The following is a 21,229-nucleotide window of genomic DNA, read 5'->3' as shown; positions in this document are numbered from 1 at the left end:
CACGAGGCTGCGTTGAATAATTTTGCACTTGGAACGCAGTTTATAAATTGTTGGATTGAGCTCCTCTACTTAATAATTCCCAATTCGAGCACTGTGTACTAGTATTATAAGTAAGTACACTACAACTACCGTCCTCCGTATAACTACGATACAGTCACATAGTATAATAGAACATAGCTTATATATTTGTGAGTATTATTATTTGTAGTTGTTTAGTAGACAATAAATCATAATTACAACTGAAATGGAATCCTATTCCAGAGGCGTATTTACGGGGGCGGATATGGAGACAAATCCGTTTCCATGGCTCTTTAAATACATGTCTATTATTATATTATAATTATTACATCGTAATCTGTAAGTTAAAATTCTTGTGATCCGCCCCCTACAAAAAATACTAAATATGCCACTGTCCTAGTCATTTAAATATATTTATGATTCTGATATCTACATATCTGCCCCTGGCTACTGTATTTATATCTATAGGATCCTACGATTTTCCCTGGATATCTTATATTTAACTGGTCGTTCCCCTAACCACGTTACATCATCAATACACCGAGCAGCATGTCTTGGGTAGACAATGATCTGGCTAAGTTGACAAAAGTAAATACTTAAGAGATAGTAAATCACGGTATTTATAGAAGACAGTTACGTAATTTAGGGTGGTTGGGCGGTGGAGGGATTGCCCCCCCCCCCCAAAGACCCTATTGTAATAACTAATAATAAATAATAAATTTATACAAAAAATAAAAAATAGAATTATGATTGTTAAAAAAATAATTTTGTTCCAAAGAATGGGTTTTACTGTAACTCTACTTCTCTTAACTCTTGACGTCGAACGTAAATAATCAATTCCGTAACTACCTACGATGAAAACCGTTAATTTCAGAATTAAGATACAATCAAATTTGGATGCTGTAACTTCATTTGAGACATGCAGTGAGATTCTTTACCTAATATTAAAAATCAACTATATATTATTGCATGTTTGCCAATTAGTGTAGCTTCAGCAGAACGCTCATTTTTACATTAAGAAGGTAATAATTTTTTAATCAAATTAGAATCCTGTGACTGTGAGTATCAAAATAATATTGTATTAGTATACCTATATGTTTTAATGTACTTTGAAGCTTTTTTATACAAAAAACCACCTACGATTATAAAGTATACAATGGTGGCGTGTTCCACATTTTTTAAGCCTCAACCATCTGGAAAAATTAATCAACCCCCCCCCCAAAAAAAAAAAAAAAAATAAGCCCCTCTTTACGTGCCTGATAGAAGACAACTTAAACGTTTTAATAGGCATATTTACAAGGTCTTGCACTCTTGCCACTCTAGCGTAAGATCTAAAAATAGTTCTAACCACGCCTATATAAATAATACGTTATCTCCTATAATCGTGTTACAGTAAGTACAGTAAATAAATATTAATTTTATTTTAGGCAAGTGAATCAGAACTCTTAAAAATTGAAAAAAATGATTTTGAAAAATAAACTATACATAAAGCTGCTGCTTTCAACCTATTACCAGGAACCTCCATGTCTGTAGCACAAAAAGACATACTTTTAGCAAAACTAAATCAAGTCAGTGAGGTTCAAGACAATTATGAATGTTATTTTAAATCAAAACTATTAAAACAACCGATTAATAAAAGATACTCATCATCATATGATTCTGATAATATAAGTGGTGAATCTTCTAAAAGTTATAGTTCACAAGAGTAATCAGATATTAATTAAAATATGTGTTATACCTATATATCATGTTAACAATAAATATTTTTTTTTTATGTTTCATAATTAGTTTATTCAACTTTCTTCATGTTTAGATATATTCACAGTTTGCCAATAATTTAGTGAATTTGTCTTCTATAATTTACTTATCTCTTCAGTACAAAACTGAAACTGACAATTCAAAAATAGGTACATATAAATATATAATTATATATTTTATTACCTTTGAAATGAACAAAATATAAAATACATTTTATAGTATATAGGTACCTATCTCTCTTTCAGCGGAGTAAAGTTTTTCAGAAATATTATTGAATACAGTGTCTGCTGCTACTGTATAAGACATAAGTGCGTTTGACCTTCCAAGTTGTAGCGCACAATCCATAGCATTAATAGAATCCTTTAAATTAAAATAAATGGTGTATACAATTAAAAAATGTATGGACATTTCAAAACGTACTAACTAAATAAAATTATTTTGTATTTGTAATAACATATCGAGACTCCAAAACATCATTTTCTAATTTGTCATTGGATAAATCATTGGGTTCCAATAAATCCATACACCTAATTAATGCATTTCTTTTGAACAAAAATAAGAAAAATATATTTAATAGTGATATTATAATGTTTATAATTCTACTAAGGATGTGCAACTAATAGCACTGTATTTTCAAATTTAGAATTAACAGTACAAGAAAATAAGCATATAAAAAATACATTCTAGGATAATCCAACTAGTTGGACTTTTAAGTTTTGAAAACTGTCTCTTTGGTAAGGTGAGCTGTCAAACAACGCTGCTATACTAGTATAGACCGTTCACCGTAGTACCTAATACTTGTACTACTGAGATGCATCATTGAGTGCAACTAGTGCTAATTTAATCATCTGACAAGAACAGTTAACTGATATAGTACACGTTTGTTGTAACAAATGCTTATGGGTCAGTTGTTCGGCTATTTGATTAAATTCTATAACTATTGGTTGTTCCACGTTATCAGGATTAGTGGTTTTTATTTGACAATAGGCTACTCATATGGCCAAACGAGCGACGCCAGCTAAGCAATCTGAAACACTTGTTCTAATCAAAAAAATGTAATTATTGAAAAAAAAAAATACCATAGTAAATGGTTTGGAAAAATAATTCAAAGCCTAATAATTTATTTTAACTGCAGGTTTCTATTTTATTAAATATTTCACGATGTCTTATGATGCCGGCACAGTCAATGACAATATCCAAAATGCTATAATAAAATGTTCAGCTCTACCTAGATGTTTAAGCAATACACTTTTTATTTGTGGATTTAACATAATATTATAATGCCCTGAAAAGGTACAATTGTAACTTAAGTTACAATACATTAGATTAATATAAAGTCTTGTATATTACAGCTACAATGTCACATGGCCTACCAGACTGGCCTCCGCCGCCGTAATTTTTCTGTTTCGCCGTTAGGTACCGTCGTGGTGTGTATCCGCAGACGAACTACCGATTTAAATTATATATATTTCGTTTTATGCTTATGCGACAATATTACTAATCCGTATTTAATAAATAACTATCTTACAGTTCCACTAAGAGTTTATTAGAATCATTTATTAGAATCCTGCCAACCGAAGTATTTTAGCGCTTTTGACAAGTCGAATATTCAGTTATATTCAAAGGCTTGATCATTATCAATATTAATCAAACCAACAAAATTCGAAAAAGAAATTTTTGATAATTTGACCTTTGTCGATTATCATATTTTATCTAACATCTTCAACGTATGCGTCCGCTAGTGTACCGTCAGTCAGTTTTTACGAGTCTCTCGTCAAACACATCACACGGACACGGATTGGTTTCTCTGCTGTGTGCGTCTTTTGATGTACCGTCATCTGATAACTTTGTCTGAATGACTTGTCACACACGTCACAAATGTACGGTTTCTCTCCTGTGTGGATACGCCGGTGCCTAATCAAGGCACTACTATTAATGAATGACTTGTCACAAACGTCACAAAAGTACGGTTTGTCTCCTGTGTGTGTCCTCCGATGCATAGTTAGTTGGCTGCTAACTGTAAATGACTTATCGCACACGTCACACTGGTACGGTTTTTCTCCAGTATGTGTCCTCCGGTGCTTAGTTAGACTGCTGCTAACTGAAAATGACATGTCACACACGTCACAAATGTACGGTTTCTCTCCTGTGTGGGTCCGCCGGTGTTTAATCAAGGCACCATTATTACTGAATGACTTATCGCACACGTCACACTGGTACGGTTTTTCTCCAGTATGTGTCCTCCGGTGTATAGTTAGACTGCTGCTAACTGAAAATGACATGTCACACACGTCACAAATGTACGGTTTCTCTCTTGTGTGGGTCCGCCGGTGTTTAATCAAGGCACCACTATTAATGAATGACTTGTCACAAACGTCGCAAAAGTACGGTTTGTCTCCTGTGTGCATTCGCCGGTGATTCGTCAAATGTCCACTATGACTGAATGACTTATCGCACACGTCACACTGGTACGGTTTTTCTCCAGTATGTGTCCTCCGATGCATAGTTAGTTGGCTGCTAACTGTAAATGACTTATCGCACACGTCACACTGGTACGGTTTTTCTCCAGTATGTGTCCTCCGGTGCTTAGTTAGACTGCTGCTAACTGAAAATGACTTATCGCACACGTCACATTGGTGCGATTTCTCTCCTGTGTGGGTCCGCTGGTGTCTCTTCAAGTCACCATTATTACTGAATGACTTATCGCACACGTCACACTGGTACGGTTTTTCTCCAGTATGTGTCCTCCGGTGTATAGTTAGACTGCTGCTAACTGAAAATGACTTATCGCACACGTCACATTGGTACGGTTTCTCTCCTGTGTGGGTCCGCCGGTGTATAATCAAGGCACCATTATTACTGAATGACTTATCGCACACGTCACACTGGTACGGTTTTTCTCCAGTATGTGTCCTCCGGTGTATAGTTAGACTGCTTTTGACTGAAAATGACTTATCGCACACGTCACATTGGTACGGTTTCTCTCCTGTGTGGGTCCGCTGGTGTCTCTTCAAGTCACCATTATTACTGAATGACTTATCGCACACGTCACACTGGTACGGTTTTTCTCCAGTATGTGTCCTCCGGTGCTTAGTTAGACTGCTGCTAACTGAAAATGACTTATCGCACACGTCACATTGGTACGGTTTCTCTCCTGGGTGCGTCCTATAATGCGCCATCAATTCTCCTTTATTACTGAACGACCTATCACAAATATCGCATAGGTACGGTTTCTCTTCTGCGTGCGTCCGCTGATGTACCAACAAGGAGCCACTTTGACTGAATGACTTGTCACATACGTCACACGTGTACGGTTTTTGTCTGGCATGAGTCTGTAGGTGCTTTATCAATTTTCCGTTTTTATTAAACATCTAGTCACCAACGTTGGTTATACCAAATCGGAAAAGTCTTTGTTATCACTAGTATTTTAGTCTTATTAAATAACAGTTTATTTAAATTGAAAAGGTAATAATAATTTTTTTTTTATATGTTTGTATGATTACTAAGGTTACTACTGTAACTAGAATATTCTGTATATTATGTTCGATTAGAATTTATATTAATTATTATATTTTTTAGCCAGTTATTTATAGTACTATCGTTACTTATGATCAATAATATTTGAAATTTATTTTGGTTACATAAATCATGTAGGCGTAGCTCCTATAATAGTTTAATAGATAATAGCTTCTTAAAACTATTCTTAAATCATACTACATGGGTGTAATATAATTGTTGTTAGTAAACCAATATTCAATCGGTCATCGGAATCTGATGCCCCCCCTCCCCCTTAAATTTGCCACTGTATACTGAAAATCATAAACGTTATTGATCAATATAATATATTTATTTACCTATAATTTGATTATTTAATGGTTATAACTTCTTATATTTTTTTATTCTTGTAGTATTTATAAATAAATAATGATTATTTTAGTGATCATCTAAAAATTTCTCGAGAAGTGAAAAATATTCAATGCAGATTAATGAACCATATCTACATTTTTAGAGTTATGTTTTTAAATGAATAGTAGGAATACAATTAAAGATGTATTTTACTACATCGCATAGGCATTTCGATACAATATCAATGTGAATTCATAAACTACATTGAAATATTGAATATAAACTTACACATAACTCATGCATTCCATAGCGATTCATTGCTAAACTTATTTCCTAAAAAAATTAAACTGTTTTAAGAAGGCCTATACAGTGAATGCTCTGTGTGGTTGGCAAAGTTTGCTTATATAGGGTATAAACGGTTGGCATTTTACCTTTCTAAGATTGAAGACACAGTGTATAGATTTAGAATCATTTATTTTCACTCCCCAGTCCTTGTACCATTTTTTGAGAAGGAAAATAAGCCCTTGGAAGTGTGAGGATGCAAGTATGAAAATATGAAGATGTTAAATAGTAGTAGATCTGTGACTGTATCTTGGGGAACTCCTGCACTAATAGGTTTTGATTAAGAGGGAATACGATCCATAAGTATAATGTATTAAGTAGATGAGTTTCAATTTTAACAGAAGACCAATGTACCAGACTTGGTCAAATGTGTCAGTTAGGGAGCGTTTAAAAAAGATACCAGTGCAGTATTGTTCTTCTACTAGAGAAAATTATATTTTATCTATTATTTGACAGATTTGATGCACTGTGGAATACTTGCTACGGAAACCAAACTGTGAGTTAGGAAAGTTTTTTATGTCTTCAATAATATTTAAATTAATAAATAATAATTTATAATAATAGTTATTATATAATATTGAATATTCACAGAACATATTATTGGGGTAACAAACAAATATTCTGTCGACTGTGGACTGTGAACTAAAATTATTTTTCACAATCTTGTTTATAGGTATATTGTTTTCTGTGGAGCTGTGTATCCAATTAATTATATTCTAATAGTTAATTGTATTATTATAATATTTAATATAGTTGTGGACGATTCCGTAAACAAATGGATAAAAATAATATAATTATTTTAATTTGATTTCATCATTGATTTAAGTATATAAGTACCTACCTATTGTAATTAATTTTAATGCATCCATATATTTAAAAATTATTTAAACACATTTATTGAATTACTATGTTATTTGTTAGCTTTAAAAAAGGTACCTACTTATGTATAATTTTTAATTTTATATATAAAAAAAAGTAACTGACTTTTAACCAAGTTAAGTTACATTTATTTACTAATTAACTTGTAACTTTTACAAATTTTTATTTTCTAATTAAAAAAATAAAGGTAACTTTTAACTTTAAACTTAACTTCAATTTTTATATATCAATTTAAGTTAACAAATTGAAAAAAATTGTTAACTTGCCCATCCTTGGAATTGATTGTACATTTATCGTATACTATAGCTGAATATTTCGGACTCACCCGTGTTATAGTTTTTTTTTTTTTTTATCAGTTTTATTTTAAAGGTAGAGATTACCTTTAGATAATTACTATTATTAATATTATGATTATAATTATACATTATTATTTATTTGATCAACTTGATTTATTAAAAATAATTGTTTCTTGGTACTGTTCTAAAAAGTCATAAGATATAACGTCGGATTTTACCTTATCTTCAAAGTATAATCAATGTAACCGTGTATAAGCAAAAAAAATGTCAATTTAGTGTTTTAATTATTATTTGATAACTTTTTCAAAAATATTTATTTTAAGCATACCTACGTGCATGGATCTTTCAATATCCAAATAAATGATATAGCAACGTTGCACGTAAATTCGTTCTCAATCGTATTCTTTTTTGGGTTTTTTTTTTAGGGGGGGGGGGGGGTCTGTGATAAGTTCCTTGTTAATTTTAAGTGTTCTCAATCGTTCGGCCAAAAAGGTATACTGTTGTCAATCGTTCAATAACCATATATTATAAATATAATTATTAATCATTTAATTATAATAATAATCTTTATTACGGAAATCAACTCCATTTAGAATAACATTATTTATAATAACAGTATATAACAATTTATAAATAACCTTTATGCTACAAAAATCAACAAATTAAAAATAACATGAATTACATGTTTTTATCTTTTTAAGTTTAAACAATAAACATGGTTTATTTTATATCAATATTAACATAACTAAAAAATCAATATCAGTTGTATTACCTGCTGTCATTAATATTATGTTTATCGGAGGAGTTTCTAGTTTTTTTTTTTTTTTTTTATATTATTTAATTAAAACAAATCTTTAATTTGCGTATCAATTATAGGTACTTTAAACTGTAAACGCTCAATTAATCGCAGTGTTGAGTTTGACTAGATACATTTATTTAGATAAATAGAGAATATTAATTTACACAGTCATCTAGATAAATTTATCCAGATAATTTAATTTATTAAACGGTTTTTATTCATTATAATTTATAGGTAGACAATTAAGTAATTTATTAAGTAGATAGTATTAACTATAATAACTATCGAAATTTTCGATAACATACTATTAAGTTATTCTATATTGCTACAAGCTGACGGAGAGTACCATAAACCAATATAAAAAAAATTATCCGATAATTTATCTAGAAAAAAAATTTTTTTTCTTCTTCTAGATAAATAAATAATTTAGTTATCTTTATCTTTATCAAGATAACCTTATTATAATTTATCTTTATCTTTATCTAGATAAAATTATATTTATCTCGGCTCAACACTGATTAATCGTACAAGCAATGCGAGCTTAAACAAAAATATTATTATTTTATTTTCATGTGGGTACCTAAGTAATGTTTTTAAAATAATGTAAATTTTAAAATTTTGAAATACTTAAAGGTACCTGAGATATGAGTTGTATTATATATAGTAATTTCAACTCATATAATATGCATGATACATTTTTAACTATTTGACCATTTTAATTGTGCCAAAAGTAAAAATAAAAAATAAAAAATGTTCCTAAAGAGAAAATAAACACACATTATTGTAAAACCAATAGCTTCCACGATGTTCGTTCGCAGTAAAAAATGTTTGGAATGTGTGCTCACTACACGTATGTGGCCGAGAACAATGTTTTTCCGAACTTATAGACTGTTGGTGAAGTACCTACAAAAAATCCTAAGCCAGATTTTAAATTAAAGTAAAACAGTTTCGTGTTTTAAAAATAACGTTAAAAAGTACGAATGGCTTACATTATATAAATTATAAGTATAATATTAGTTTATTTGAAAAACATTATAAAATTATTTTAATGTTTTTTTTGTTTTAGTAATTATAGTTCAAGCTCATGTTCACATCACTGTGATATCGTAATATATAATGAAATGGTTAATAATATAGGTAACCAAAATACAATCTTTATAGGTAGGTAGGAATATACAAATGTATGTTGGTCTGTCTGTAATCTATAGAATAAAAAACTACTGGACCGTTTTCGATAAATATCAATAGAAATATCAATAAATTCCTTGGAACTTGGAGGGTATTATTATAGCTTATTTTTGAACCCCTATATAGGCTATTGGGTAACTCATATAAAGGGTAACTCCACGTGCATTTTTTTTCAGATCACAAAAAAACAATAATTTGTTTTTAAATTTAAATAGTTGCCATTGGTTATTATTACTATTATAATTATTAATCAGTAAAAATATGGCATAAAAATATTTTAGATTCTGAGCGGAGCGAGGAAGCTATAGTGGTTTTACAATGGTGTATATATATTTTTTCCTGTATACAAAATTTCAACCAGAAGGAGTGCTTCGATTTCAACATATAGAACGTTATATTTTAGCAAATTGGATCAAGATGGTACTTTAGAGAAGTCATTTTTCGATTTTCTCAATAGTTATTTAATTCCACAGGAATAACTACCGACACATTACGAAAAACCACTAAAAATGGGAATTTAACTTTTAGCGCTTTGTTTATCGAAGCTTTTGCAACGAATAAAATATTATAATATTATAATATTAATTCAACATACAGCTACAATAAATAATAACAGTATAAACAATCCAACTGATAAACCGTCTCCGCTCAGAATCGTTTTTCTTATAATACAATGATATTATATTATTGAATTCAAGTTTAATACAATCCATTATACATTGACCCACTTGTAACCTATTGTACAACAGAACGACATCCACTTACCCGCTTTTTTACAAATATATTTATAAAAAAAAAATGGGCAACGGTGGGTGGGACACCTAGTATAATAATTATATAATATTCAAAGTAAAGTGGTGACGTATACATTTTTAATATATACACTTTCTAATTTGGTAAATATTTGATTGCCGTATTAGAAATTCAGAAGTATTCAACTATACATTATTACAAATGAGTCATTTTAAACTTTGTTTACGAAAACTGACGGGTTATACGCGTACATTTGTGTAATTCCGGAAAAAGTAACAGATTTTTAATCTGTCAGTGAATAGTGATGAATGCGTTCATCCCTGTACCATTCAGTTATAGTGTATTCATGTCCATCCGGTAGATCATAGGTTAGGTCGACACTTTAACAGAAACAAAATTAAACTGAATTTTAGTTACCAACATTTAAAAGGTACCTATATTATAAATACTATATTCATTTAGTAATAGTACCTGCATAGTAAATAGGTATACAACGCTTTAAATATGGTGACAAAATGTACATTACAATAATTAAAGTAGGTAAGTATAGGTACCTACTATTGGTAGGTAAGTACGTAAATATTATATTATTTATATTTGAATCTTAAAGATTCTGAACATTAATTAATTTTATTTACAGACTTACACTTTAACATTTCAAAATGTTGATAAAGTTTACTCATATATAAATGATTTTTCTATATCTTTAGAAAGTACCTATACCTACCTATCTACAATATTTTAATAAATTGCAAAACGCCGTTATTTAATTCATAACTATACTGCAGCTATAATATTCAAGTCGAGTTCTCCTTCTACATTTGAATATTTCGATATTTGTTCACATATTAATAATAATGTCATTATGTTATTAAAATAAAAGTAATAACTAAATAACTAATAAGTATTTAATATATTAATAAAAATGCATTCCAATGTTAAAGATTTATTTGTATCAATCACTTTCACAGAATATGTTTCCATAATACATTTACAGACCATTATCAAAACATTATACATTTACTATAAACGCCTTACTATAAATTAATAATGTAAAATTTATAGTTTATTAAGTTATTTGTTTGGAAAACCATTGTTCTAAAAATTGTAATTGCTAATAAATTAGTATAACCATTGCGTCACCATGATGTATTTATTGTGAGTATAATTTGGACTTGGCCTTATTCATAGTAAGTATACTTATAGTAACAAGCTATTCCAGTAGCCCGAGTAGAGTTGGGCTGTTTACAAGCTAAGTATTCAAACTTTTCCACCAAAATCAAACATTATTTAAAAAAAATTATATAATATTATATATTAATATTATGCAGTGATTATACATTAGTTACTCGTGTACGTTATTTACTATATTCGTATAATATTATGGTCTATACTTCATATTAGTGATATAAGTTATCCAAATACGTACCAAAAAACGTAAACTTAATTGGTATTTTTTCTAATGAAATAATATGCCAGTACTCAGTGCTCAAATGTCTAAAGACAATGTAAAATACTATTGTAGTAATGTGGCAGTCTACTCACATATTTTGATACCATTAAAAGAAATATAATGCTATAATAGCTGTAATTCAAGAATATTAAAATGTCATATTACTGCTATTGCGTATTAATTATTAGCATCGATATGAATTGTATGCTTTTTAACTGGAAAATTATCGATATAGACCATTTTTTCTTGTTGCCTTTGTATGTAAACATAATCTACAATATGTCCCAAAAATTAAAATATTAATATTAAGATTTAATTATGATTAAGATTAAGATAAATATCAAAGTATCAAACTTTAAGAGCACTGATCATCAAGAAATTCGTTAGTCCAAACCGGTGTAAAAAAAACGCATTGGTAAAATGAAACATAATAATAATATTATATTATAAAACCGGATCATGTGGTTTTAAGTTTTGGGACATATTGTAGATTATGTTTACATACAAAGACAACAAGAAAAAATGGTCTATATCGATAATTTTCCAGTTAAAAGGCAAAGGACTTTCATAGATTTTTTAGAGTATACAATTGGTACAACTATAATGATTGGTAGACTATAATTTACATACCATAGCCAACCAAGCGAGTTTACTAAATAGGCAGGTTACATAATATAGTATACGATATGGTTATTGGTTGTTAGGTATTACTACTTTATAGCGACAAATAACTTGCAATATTTCCCTATTTACAATAATAATTATTATTGATAATAACAGATATAAAAATATAATGTGTGGTTAATCAACAAAGATAAAAAGTAATAATAATTAAATACAGTTAATGTAAAATATTAAATAATTAACAGTAATAACTAATAGCAATAATTCATTAATAATAATTTTATGGTAAAAAAAATTAACATCGATATTGGTCATTGGTGGGCTCTTGGACCCCACCCACCGTAAATACGTTACTGGTACAAACATTCCGCCGTTCTCTTTTTTCTCTGATGAAGCATATTATCCATAGCATATCCATAGCATAATATGCATATCCATCGGACGCACAAAGTACTAGGATCGCAGGATGGTGCTAGTCGATTCTCCTTGCGGTTCGGTTTCAACGTCGACACTGGTACCTTTTTTCCGCGTCGATATCCATCGGAGGATTGAGCATTATCATCGAACGCACTAGGTACCAGGGTCGCAGGACGGTTCTAGTTTGTTTTCCTTGTTCGGTTTCGGCGGCGATCCGGTCCGTGCCAGTGGTGTCGAGTGCAGACACTCGTGTGACGATCACAACGCTCCTTAACATATATTCTGATAGTTGGCGTTAAATTTTTTTTTTTCAATGTTTCAAAACATCACGCGCATATTTTTCCAGAAAATTGTATTATTTATCATTAACTAATTTATTAACCACCCGTTTTAGGTACTATAGTACCATAGGTACTATTATAATAGTCAATAGAGAACCTAAATTAGCAATTTAAATATGGCTACAATATTGGCCATTTCATCCCAAAATTCGAAATTTTTGGACACTATTATAGTCTATAATAAATGTGTATGTATAATTTATATTATGTACGTTAAGCATATTATCTTTTTTTATTAAATTTACATCTTATATAGGCATAATTATACAAAATTATAACTTATAAACTAGAAATCATATTAAGAACATGAATTAAAATGTAAAACTATAGAGCCGAAAGAAAATAAGTGAGTCATTCTAAAAATAAAATAATGATTATTTTATATTAAGGAAATTAAATTTGATTTTACATTTTAGATTCTTAGAAGCGAAGAATGAATTGATTTTACACTAATGTGTGATTTGTTTTGTGTGTCTGCGTAAACTACACGATAAGTGTCAAAATAATGCTTCAATCTTCAAATTCTACGGAGTTTGGTAGCTACATTTTAAAAATGACTAATTCAAAACGATTATCAAAAGTGATTTATCCGAAGAAAATTCAGAGAATATTTTTAGTGTTTAGTAATATATATATATATATATATTATTGTTAAGGAAATTTTGTTTTCCTCTATAGATACATTATACACAATCTGTTTCTAATACTGTTACAAAAAGAGTATTAGATAAAATAAATAAACAAAATAAACTACATGAATATTTGATAAAATAAGACACTCTGCAGTGATGACACTTTTAACGATAAGAGTGAAATGATTTTTGTTTTAAAATTTTTTTTTTCTGTTTTATTTTCAATCAGATTAAATAAGAAAAATTAAAATTAAAAAAAAAATCATTTCACTTTTATCGTTAAAAAAATTCCCAATACAAATTAATTCTACTACTTATATAATATTATTTTACACACAAACAAATATTTATATTTTGGCTATTAATTTATATGTGTCAAACAACAATAAGTGCTGTATTTGTATTAACCTGTGTTAGGCTGCTTGCCAATGATAGTGTTTTGAGAACACGTTCACGAGATAATATTTAGGGAACATCACTCGTTTCTTATTCATAAAGGTGTTAAACTGTGAACTTCGTGAACAAAATACATATTTATAGAGAAATTAAACGTACCTATCACAGGCCGTTAAAATTAAATTAATTAAAACTTTTTTTTTATCTATTGAATTGTATATTTTTACAATAATTATAGGTACCTACACACAAATTTAAAAATAGTATAATACTTTTTATCATGTTAATTTTCATGATTTGTTATGTACTATAATTATTATAGGTACCTAGCGGTATCTCATTTAATAATAATATTAGTATTTAAACAAATAGTTTAATTAACGACCCAATGAACTCGTTTTTTAAACGTGAACTAGTTAATTTTATATACATTGAACGTGATTGCGTGAACGAGTTCAATTTTAAGTAAACTTTCCAAACAGTGACCGATGTACCTGCATAATCTTATTATAGGCTATTACAAAAAAGGTAATTATTATATTCTTGCACCGTGAATGCTGATGCTATCAAATTGTGACAAAACAGAATGGATATTTCATTACATTTTGAATATAAATGGATGCTTATTTAGCTTGTTTTTACTTCAGTACCATTGTGCTTAAAATATATTATTACTAAAAGAGAATAATATAAACAGATATCGCTGGTATATTGTAGGTATAATGCGATTATTATTTTAACAGTGAACGCTCTTTATTAAAAATAATATTTACTTAAATGGTAATTTTTTTTGAATACTTAATTCTAACATTGTGCATAATAAATTCTCTTGTTGTCCATTATATTTGTTTCACACTTATATATTATCAACTTCTGAAAATGTTGATTTACCGACGAGCAGGGCCTAAAATTGTGTGCAATAGCACACACTATGTGCAGTAGCTAATATTAAATGTGCAGTAGCAAATTTAAAAGTGTGCAGTTCTTATTTTCGGCTTTTATACATTTTTATTTGATTAATATTCAATATTGGTGATTGAAAATTACGAATTAGCATATTGTATTTATTTAAAATCCTTAACATTAAAAATAATACCGACTACACCATATTCAGGACGGCTTAAAATTTAATAGGTAAGTATATTAAGCCAAATTATTTCGTTTTTAATTTTAAAAGGTTTAGCCATATACCTTTATGTATCAATGACTTTTATAGAAGATTGTCTTACATTGATTTATTTATTATAACAAATTATTAATAAATATCAAAAATAATCATGCAATGAAGTTATATGCGGCATGTACTAGATATATGTTCATTATTTTAAAATATTTTGGTGTGGAGTAGCAAAATATGTTAATTTTAGGCCCTGCCGACGAGTATCAACAAATTATCGACTAGGTATCGAAGAAAAGGTTTTTGTATGTCAATGTACCTACCTACGCTTAAAGTTTAAATGAGCGTCTATGACAGCGGTGAAACAAACATTTTTTGGAACTTCTTGATACAATCATTAACCATAGACGTAGGGTCATGATTGATTTTTTTTTTTTTGGGGGGGGGGGCTATAGCTTTTTTTTATTGGGATAAACGCCGCTGACGCAACTTCTTTCAAATTACTTCGCATAAGGGATATAGCCTATAATGATTCAGGTATAGAACATAATATATTCTATAAATATTAATATAGAAAAATGTAAGGGAACAAAAAAAAAGGACTAAAGAAGCACATGATAAAATATAAATAAATAATATACCGTGCATCATATTATTATCAAATAGATAATATATTTTGTATTTGAATAAAATATTTTTAAAAGAAACCATTTTGAATATGAAATTATTACTATAGTATATAAGGTTTAAACGCCTGATTTTTTGGGAAAATATATTAAGAACCTCTTCAGATTTAATAATATTAGCTAAGTCCCATTCAATATGAAGTAACGATAGATTTTCAATTCTATCGTTAGTCATAGAATTTCTTAGCCGTGTTTTTATTCGCCGCATTACTGAAAATGATATTTCACAATACGCAGAACTTACTGGAATTGTAAGTGCTACTTGTAAAAGCATATATAAATGTGTACAATTTTTTTTGTTAATTTCTGATACAATATAGCATCTAGTATGTAAAAATAATCTTTATCAATACAGTTCTTCATAATTAGCATTTTTTATTTAAAATTTAAATTATCAAATAAAATATTCTTCGAATATCAAAATAAATAATAGAAAATGTTTTCAGTTCTCAAATATGTACGTATAAAACAGTAAGCTTTTATACAAGAGGCTAAAAAAGTTTCTGGGGGGGAGCTATAGCCCCCTTAGCCCCCACCATTCTACGCCTATGTCATTAACAATTAAAATAGTTATGCTTATGAATAAATTAAACTGTTGCATATATTCTGAAAAATGTATTTAAATCTACTATAAGTATATACATATATACTTACATATTAATATATTAAACAAAATATAATATGCTTAGTTCTTACAATTTCGAAACCAAGAGAAAGTAGTATTCGCTTTCTAGCTACGAGTATTACCTATTATATTATACAAGTTGTAATTTACAAAAATCAAATGTTGATGAAGCAGTTTCGCTGACAAACACAACGGAAAAAGAAATAAAAGACAAGTATTTATTATTATGTCAATACCCTTCGAAATAATGACGAGCCACGGGCGTTAAATCGTATATATACAATATTATATGTGTGTGTGTGTATATAGTTAATTACCGCCATAAAGAAAAGCATTTTGGAAAAATGATCAAAAATCTTCCGAAGAAGGTTGACACATGCATACAATATATATATATATAAACACACGCACGAGGGGTGAGACCTCCGCTAATATATCATGTTTAATGTTCCTTGTCAAGAACCGTCGTAGTTGCCCGCTTTCGTCCGTTCACTACTCCACCCCAGTGGCAAAACTATTTTCAAGGGTTTTATTGCTGGACGCATGTACGCCGCCCGCACGCACATGATGGACACTGGTCAGCTAATTTTGATATATATATATATATATATATATTATATTATATTATACATATATAAGTATAGACATATACTAAATTGCACACACACACACTCCACACGGGCGCGTAACAGTAACAACAATATATACACACACGCCGCCCGCCCGTACACGTATGTATAGAGAGTATTGTGTAGTGCTGTACTGCACTGTACTATTGTTCGACTCCAAGTCGTTCTTCCCCTATGATATTACCTTCGTGTTCAATTGCTATTTTGGACAGTCCACCCACCCAAATGGTCTAAAACGCCCGATATTTATACGATTGATATCCATTATACGAATTCTGACGTTACTGCAGTAAGTCGGCTTTCCCCTGTACACAAACATATATATATAATATAAATAATATAATATACGCCTATACGGCCGTAATATATGTACTAGCTGGCCTATAAATGAATATAATATATTATTATTGTATAAACTACATATATTTCTCCTTGCTGTTGGGCTACATTCGTATATTGGAGCTGTGGATTAAAGTTTTAACCGATATAATATTACGCGTTTATTTATATAGCACCTATATAATGTATATAACATTATATATAAGTATAGCGTTCATTAAACTATGAGGGTTGACTGTAGGTCTGCAGCTCCATATAATATTTCACAAATATAAGAAATATTTAAGAGTGGAGTGTTAGCCATTCGGTTGGCCCTAAAAAACGATATCAAAAGGCTTATTTCGATCAGTAATAACTATTTCTCAACTTTTAATAAAAATAAAAATCGTTATTAAAACAGTAAGTTTTCTTGATTTGTGTTCCGCAATAATACTATTTTTAACAATTCCTGTTACATTGACCATCAGTGCTAAACAATAAATTTCCAAATTGAATGTCATAAAATGATATTATAAGGAGTACCTACAACTAGAACCGTTACTGTAAATTGAACAAGAAAGCTGAATGTCTATGAAATTATTGATGCATTAGTTGAATTAGAGCCAGAAAAAGGCAATCTTAATATTTAAAAATATGACTACTTTAATTATTATTTAAGTATTTATTTTGATTATTTGTTTTTAATTTTACGAATATATTTTGCAATTAATACAAATTGAGCATAGCAACCAGATAACCTAAACTGCGTTAATATTAAATAATAATATTATTTTTGATTATTTATTCTTAAAAATTATGGCTCACTGACTATTTTACCTCGGGCTTTATAAATCCTAGTTAAGCCATGATCTTATAATATTTATTTAGGCAGATATTTATTTACTTATTTATAATTCTTAACAGTGGCATACAATTTAAATTTTAATATTTTAATTAATTTTGTTATAAATTAGATGAACGTAAACATAATTACAAAGAAAAGATCAAAATTATACAAACGTCTATTACGAAAATATGCAACCTAAATTATTTGATTAATTGGTCTATTATTTAGGACCAGATTTCTTTTAAAATTTACCACATCTTACCATTACATAAATTATGCAGTAATAAAACATCTTTGTACATATAACCTTCCGAGACGATATGGATGAAATATTACATGTTTTTTCAATGACAAAAGTTGGATAAACTGATAAATGTAGCCATTTAAGTTACCCAAATTGAAGTCAACCACCGTATATAACACCTTTGTATCTTTTGAATTTTATCAATTAGGCCTGATTTCTTAGGATTCCGTGTACCTATAATTGCTCCGAATTCTATGCCAGAGCGGAATAAAGCAAAACATAGAATTGTTTGCCTCTATATACCTGTTACCTACCCAACCCACCCTAATATGTTCTGGTATAGTGGTATAACATATTTTAACATATTTTTTATGAATAATTCATAAAAAGGCTAAAAGTAGCTAGGAGGTCATGATATAATGTATTATCTTACATTTACATTATATATAAATATATCTAATTTTAAATTAATTTAAAATAGGTAACAATATAGTCTACAATTATTATGGTTACTGGTTTGTGATATCATTACGACGGGCCGTGTATACTGTATATTGTAGTTTGCAATTATATTTAATGTCTTATATGTCTTAATGTGTTATATTATGATCTCAATGCGGTGGAAATAATCCATAGACGAGCTGGATAGAATTTGTTTCACAAGGATCCATCGCAGATGACTGGATACTATAGTTGCTGATTTGACATGATTACTTGTACCTTGACATGGATAACTTAGGACAATGTAGAATAATAAATTATGACGTATATGTGAGCTCGGCTCATCGTATTGCAGCTTTCAGTAAACTTTTTTTTTTTTATTTATTTAGTATTTTATGTGGGAGAGTGGCAGGTGTGTCCGAATCTTGTCTGGTTCAGGAAATTATATAGTTGTAGGTATTAATGTATAATATTGCAAACGATTTACAAGACTATAAAGTATAAACAATAGTGCATTTTGTTTTTTTTTGCTTTTTAATTAATACTCATATTTTAAGCACTTTCTATCAACGGATACTTTACAAACTCGGACAGTCAGACAGTCGGACCAGGGAGATCCAGTCATATATGCCAAAATGATATAAAATTTGGTGAGTCACACTGTTACAGCAAGGGGTGGACGAATAAGTGACGCTAACTACTAATAATATATTATATTATTAGTTTATTAGGTATATTAAACGTAAAATCGAATAATCCCGTACATAGGATTAGTTCAAAGTTAAAGAAGTTAAAATCGATCAAATATGCTCGTGAGCAATGTTTTTTGTGCATGTAAAAATTTAAATAATGTAAAAAATATATAAAATATGCAAAAAAAATTAAAGTTGTTTTTATCTATAGCAATTTTAAAATATTAAAATGTAGGCATAATTATTTATAAGCATTTAAAATTAAAGTTTTGATCTAATACGTCAAAATCACATACATTTGCGGCAAATCGTTTTGTAGTTAAAATGTTATAAAATATTCAATTATTATAGCTAAGGCTTGAACATTAAATACAAGGTTTCTCACAGTATATTAGTACATAATGTAACCAATAATATAAAAACATAGTTTTTTTATAGATATTTTAAGTTCAAACTTTTACAAAGTTAGATATTAAGATTAATAATTTTAGTTATTTCATTGCAATTTAAAAATATTGTTTGTGGGTACTTGAAACATTTTAAGTATTCTAATATTATATTTTAAACACTCGATAGCATTTTCGGCAAATATTAATTTTGTTTTGAACTGTTTACCGACATTTTCAGTTTCAATTTGTATTAGTTTTTTTTTTCTATGAATGTTAATAAAATTAAATTTGTTGGGTAAAAAAAGATAGAAAACTTAATACAAGGCTCCTAATATATTTTTACAATGATATTTGAAAAGTGTTAAAAATCCATTGTCACGATTTTTTTTTATAAGTACCATTTAAAATTCAAATCTTGACAAAATACGTAAAAATCACGAATATGTGCAAATTATTTTGAGTTAGAAATACATGAAAAATGTTAATTTTAATTCTTAGTTTTGAAAATGTAATACAAAATTCTTCATAAGTTTGCCTATTTTTATCAAAAAAAAAAAAGTCTATAAGAAATTCAAATCATATGAGCGTTCGAAGTTCATATTATTACAACATTGGATTTCTCATGTAGCGATTTCCTTATTTTGTTATAATTCAAAAACGAATGTCCATAGATACATGAATTTTACACTATATTATGCTTATTTTATCAATTCCCATGCTTAAAAAAAATTCCAAAAACATTTTGACTTATTTTGAGGTGTTTACAACATTTTTAATTTTCAATTTTTTTTTCTTTAATTTTCAATAAAATGTTATTTGTAGGGTTAAAAAGTGAGAAAATGTAATACAAGGCTCCTGATATATTGTTACTGTAGCAGTTGAAAAATGTTAAAAATACATAGTCACAATTTTTTTTTTTACAAGCATTTTAATTTCGAATTTTGACAAAATGTATAAAAATGTTCAACTTTTATAGCGAAGGATTGGACATTAAAACAAGGTTCCACTTACCTAAATAGTTTATGTTTAAATTATTACTTTATTGATAATAATATCATCATAATATATAGGTACTTAATATAATAACATAGACTGACTGACAGTCTTCACTCAGAATAGTTTTTCTTATACAATGATATTATATCATTGAATTCAAATTTAACACAATCCATTTCAGTGACACACTTGTAACCTACTGTACAGCAGAGCGACACCCACTTGCCAACCTTTTTTTATACTGTATTTGTCGACCTATTCTTTAAAACTATACCTATTCAGGCATACCTATCGTTTATTATATACGTAAGTGCCATATTATATAAAGAAATTAGTTATGTAAAATTATTGCAAATTGCAACCCGTGATAATATTAAAAAAATATAAATCGACGTTTTTTTCGTGGTAATTTCTCATTTTAATAACTTCATTCTTTTATATTGGCTATACGGCAATAAATAATATATTTTATAGTTTAAATTGATTAATTATTTTTATGGGAA

At 28.7% G+C, this 21,229-nt stretch overlaps 1 protein-coding gene and 1 pseudogene across 1 annotated transcript; both read right to left on the bottom strand.

Moving 5' to 3' along the window:
• Positions 1-1,615: 1,615 nt before the first annotated feature.
• LOC103309438 lies at positions 1,616-2,624 on the bottom strand (annotated as a pseudogene).
• Positions 2,625-3,382: 758 nt separating this feature from the next.
• Positions 3,383-5,428, bottom strand: LOC100160210 (zinc finger protein 271-like). The gene has a single exon (XM_001943983.4). The coding sequence runs from the start codon at positions 5,145-5,147 to the stop codon at positions 3,537-3,539; it is 1,611 nt and encodes a 536-aa protein (XP_001944018.1). The 5' UTR covers positions 5,148-5,428; the 3' UTR covers positions 3,383-3,536.
• Positions 5,429-21,229: the final 15,801 nt, after the last annotated feature.

This window comes from Acyrthosiphon pisum, chromosome X (genome assembly GCF_005508785.2).
Source record: "Acyrthosiphon pisum isolate AL4f chromosome X, pea_aphid_22Mar2018_4r6ur, whole genome shotgun sequence".
NCBI lineage: Eukaryota > Metazoa > Arthropoda > Insecta > Hemiptera > Aphididae > Acyrthosiphon > Acyrthosiphon pisum.
Note: the sequence above shows the minus strand (reverse complement) of the source record. Positions and strands in the feature narration are given on the sequence as shown.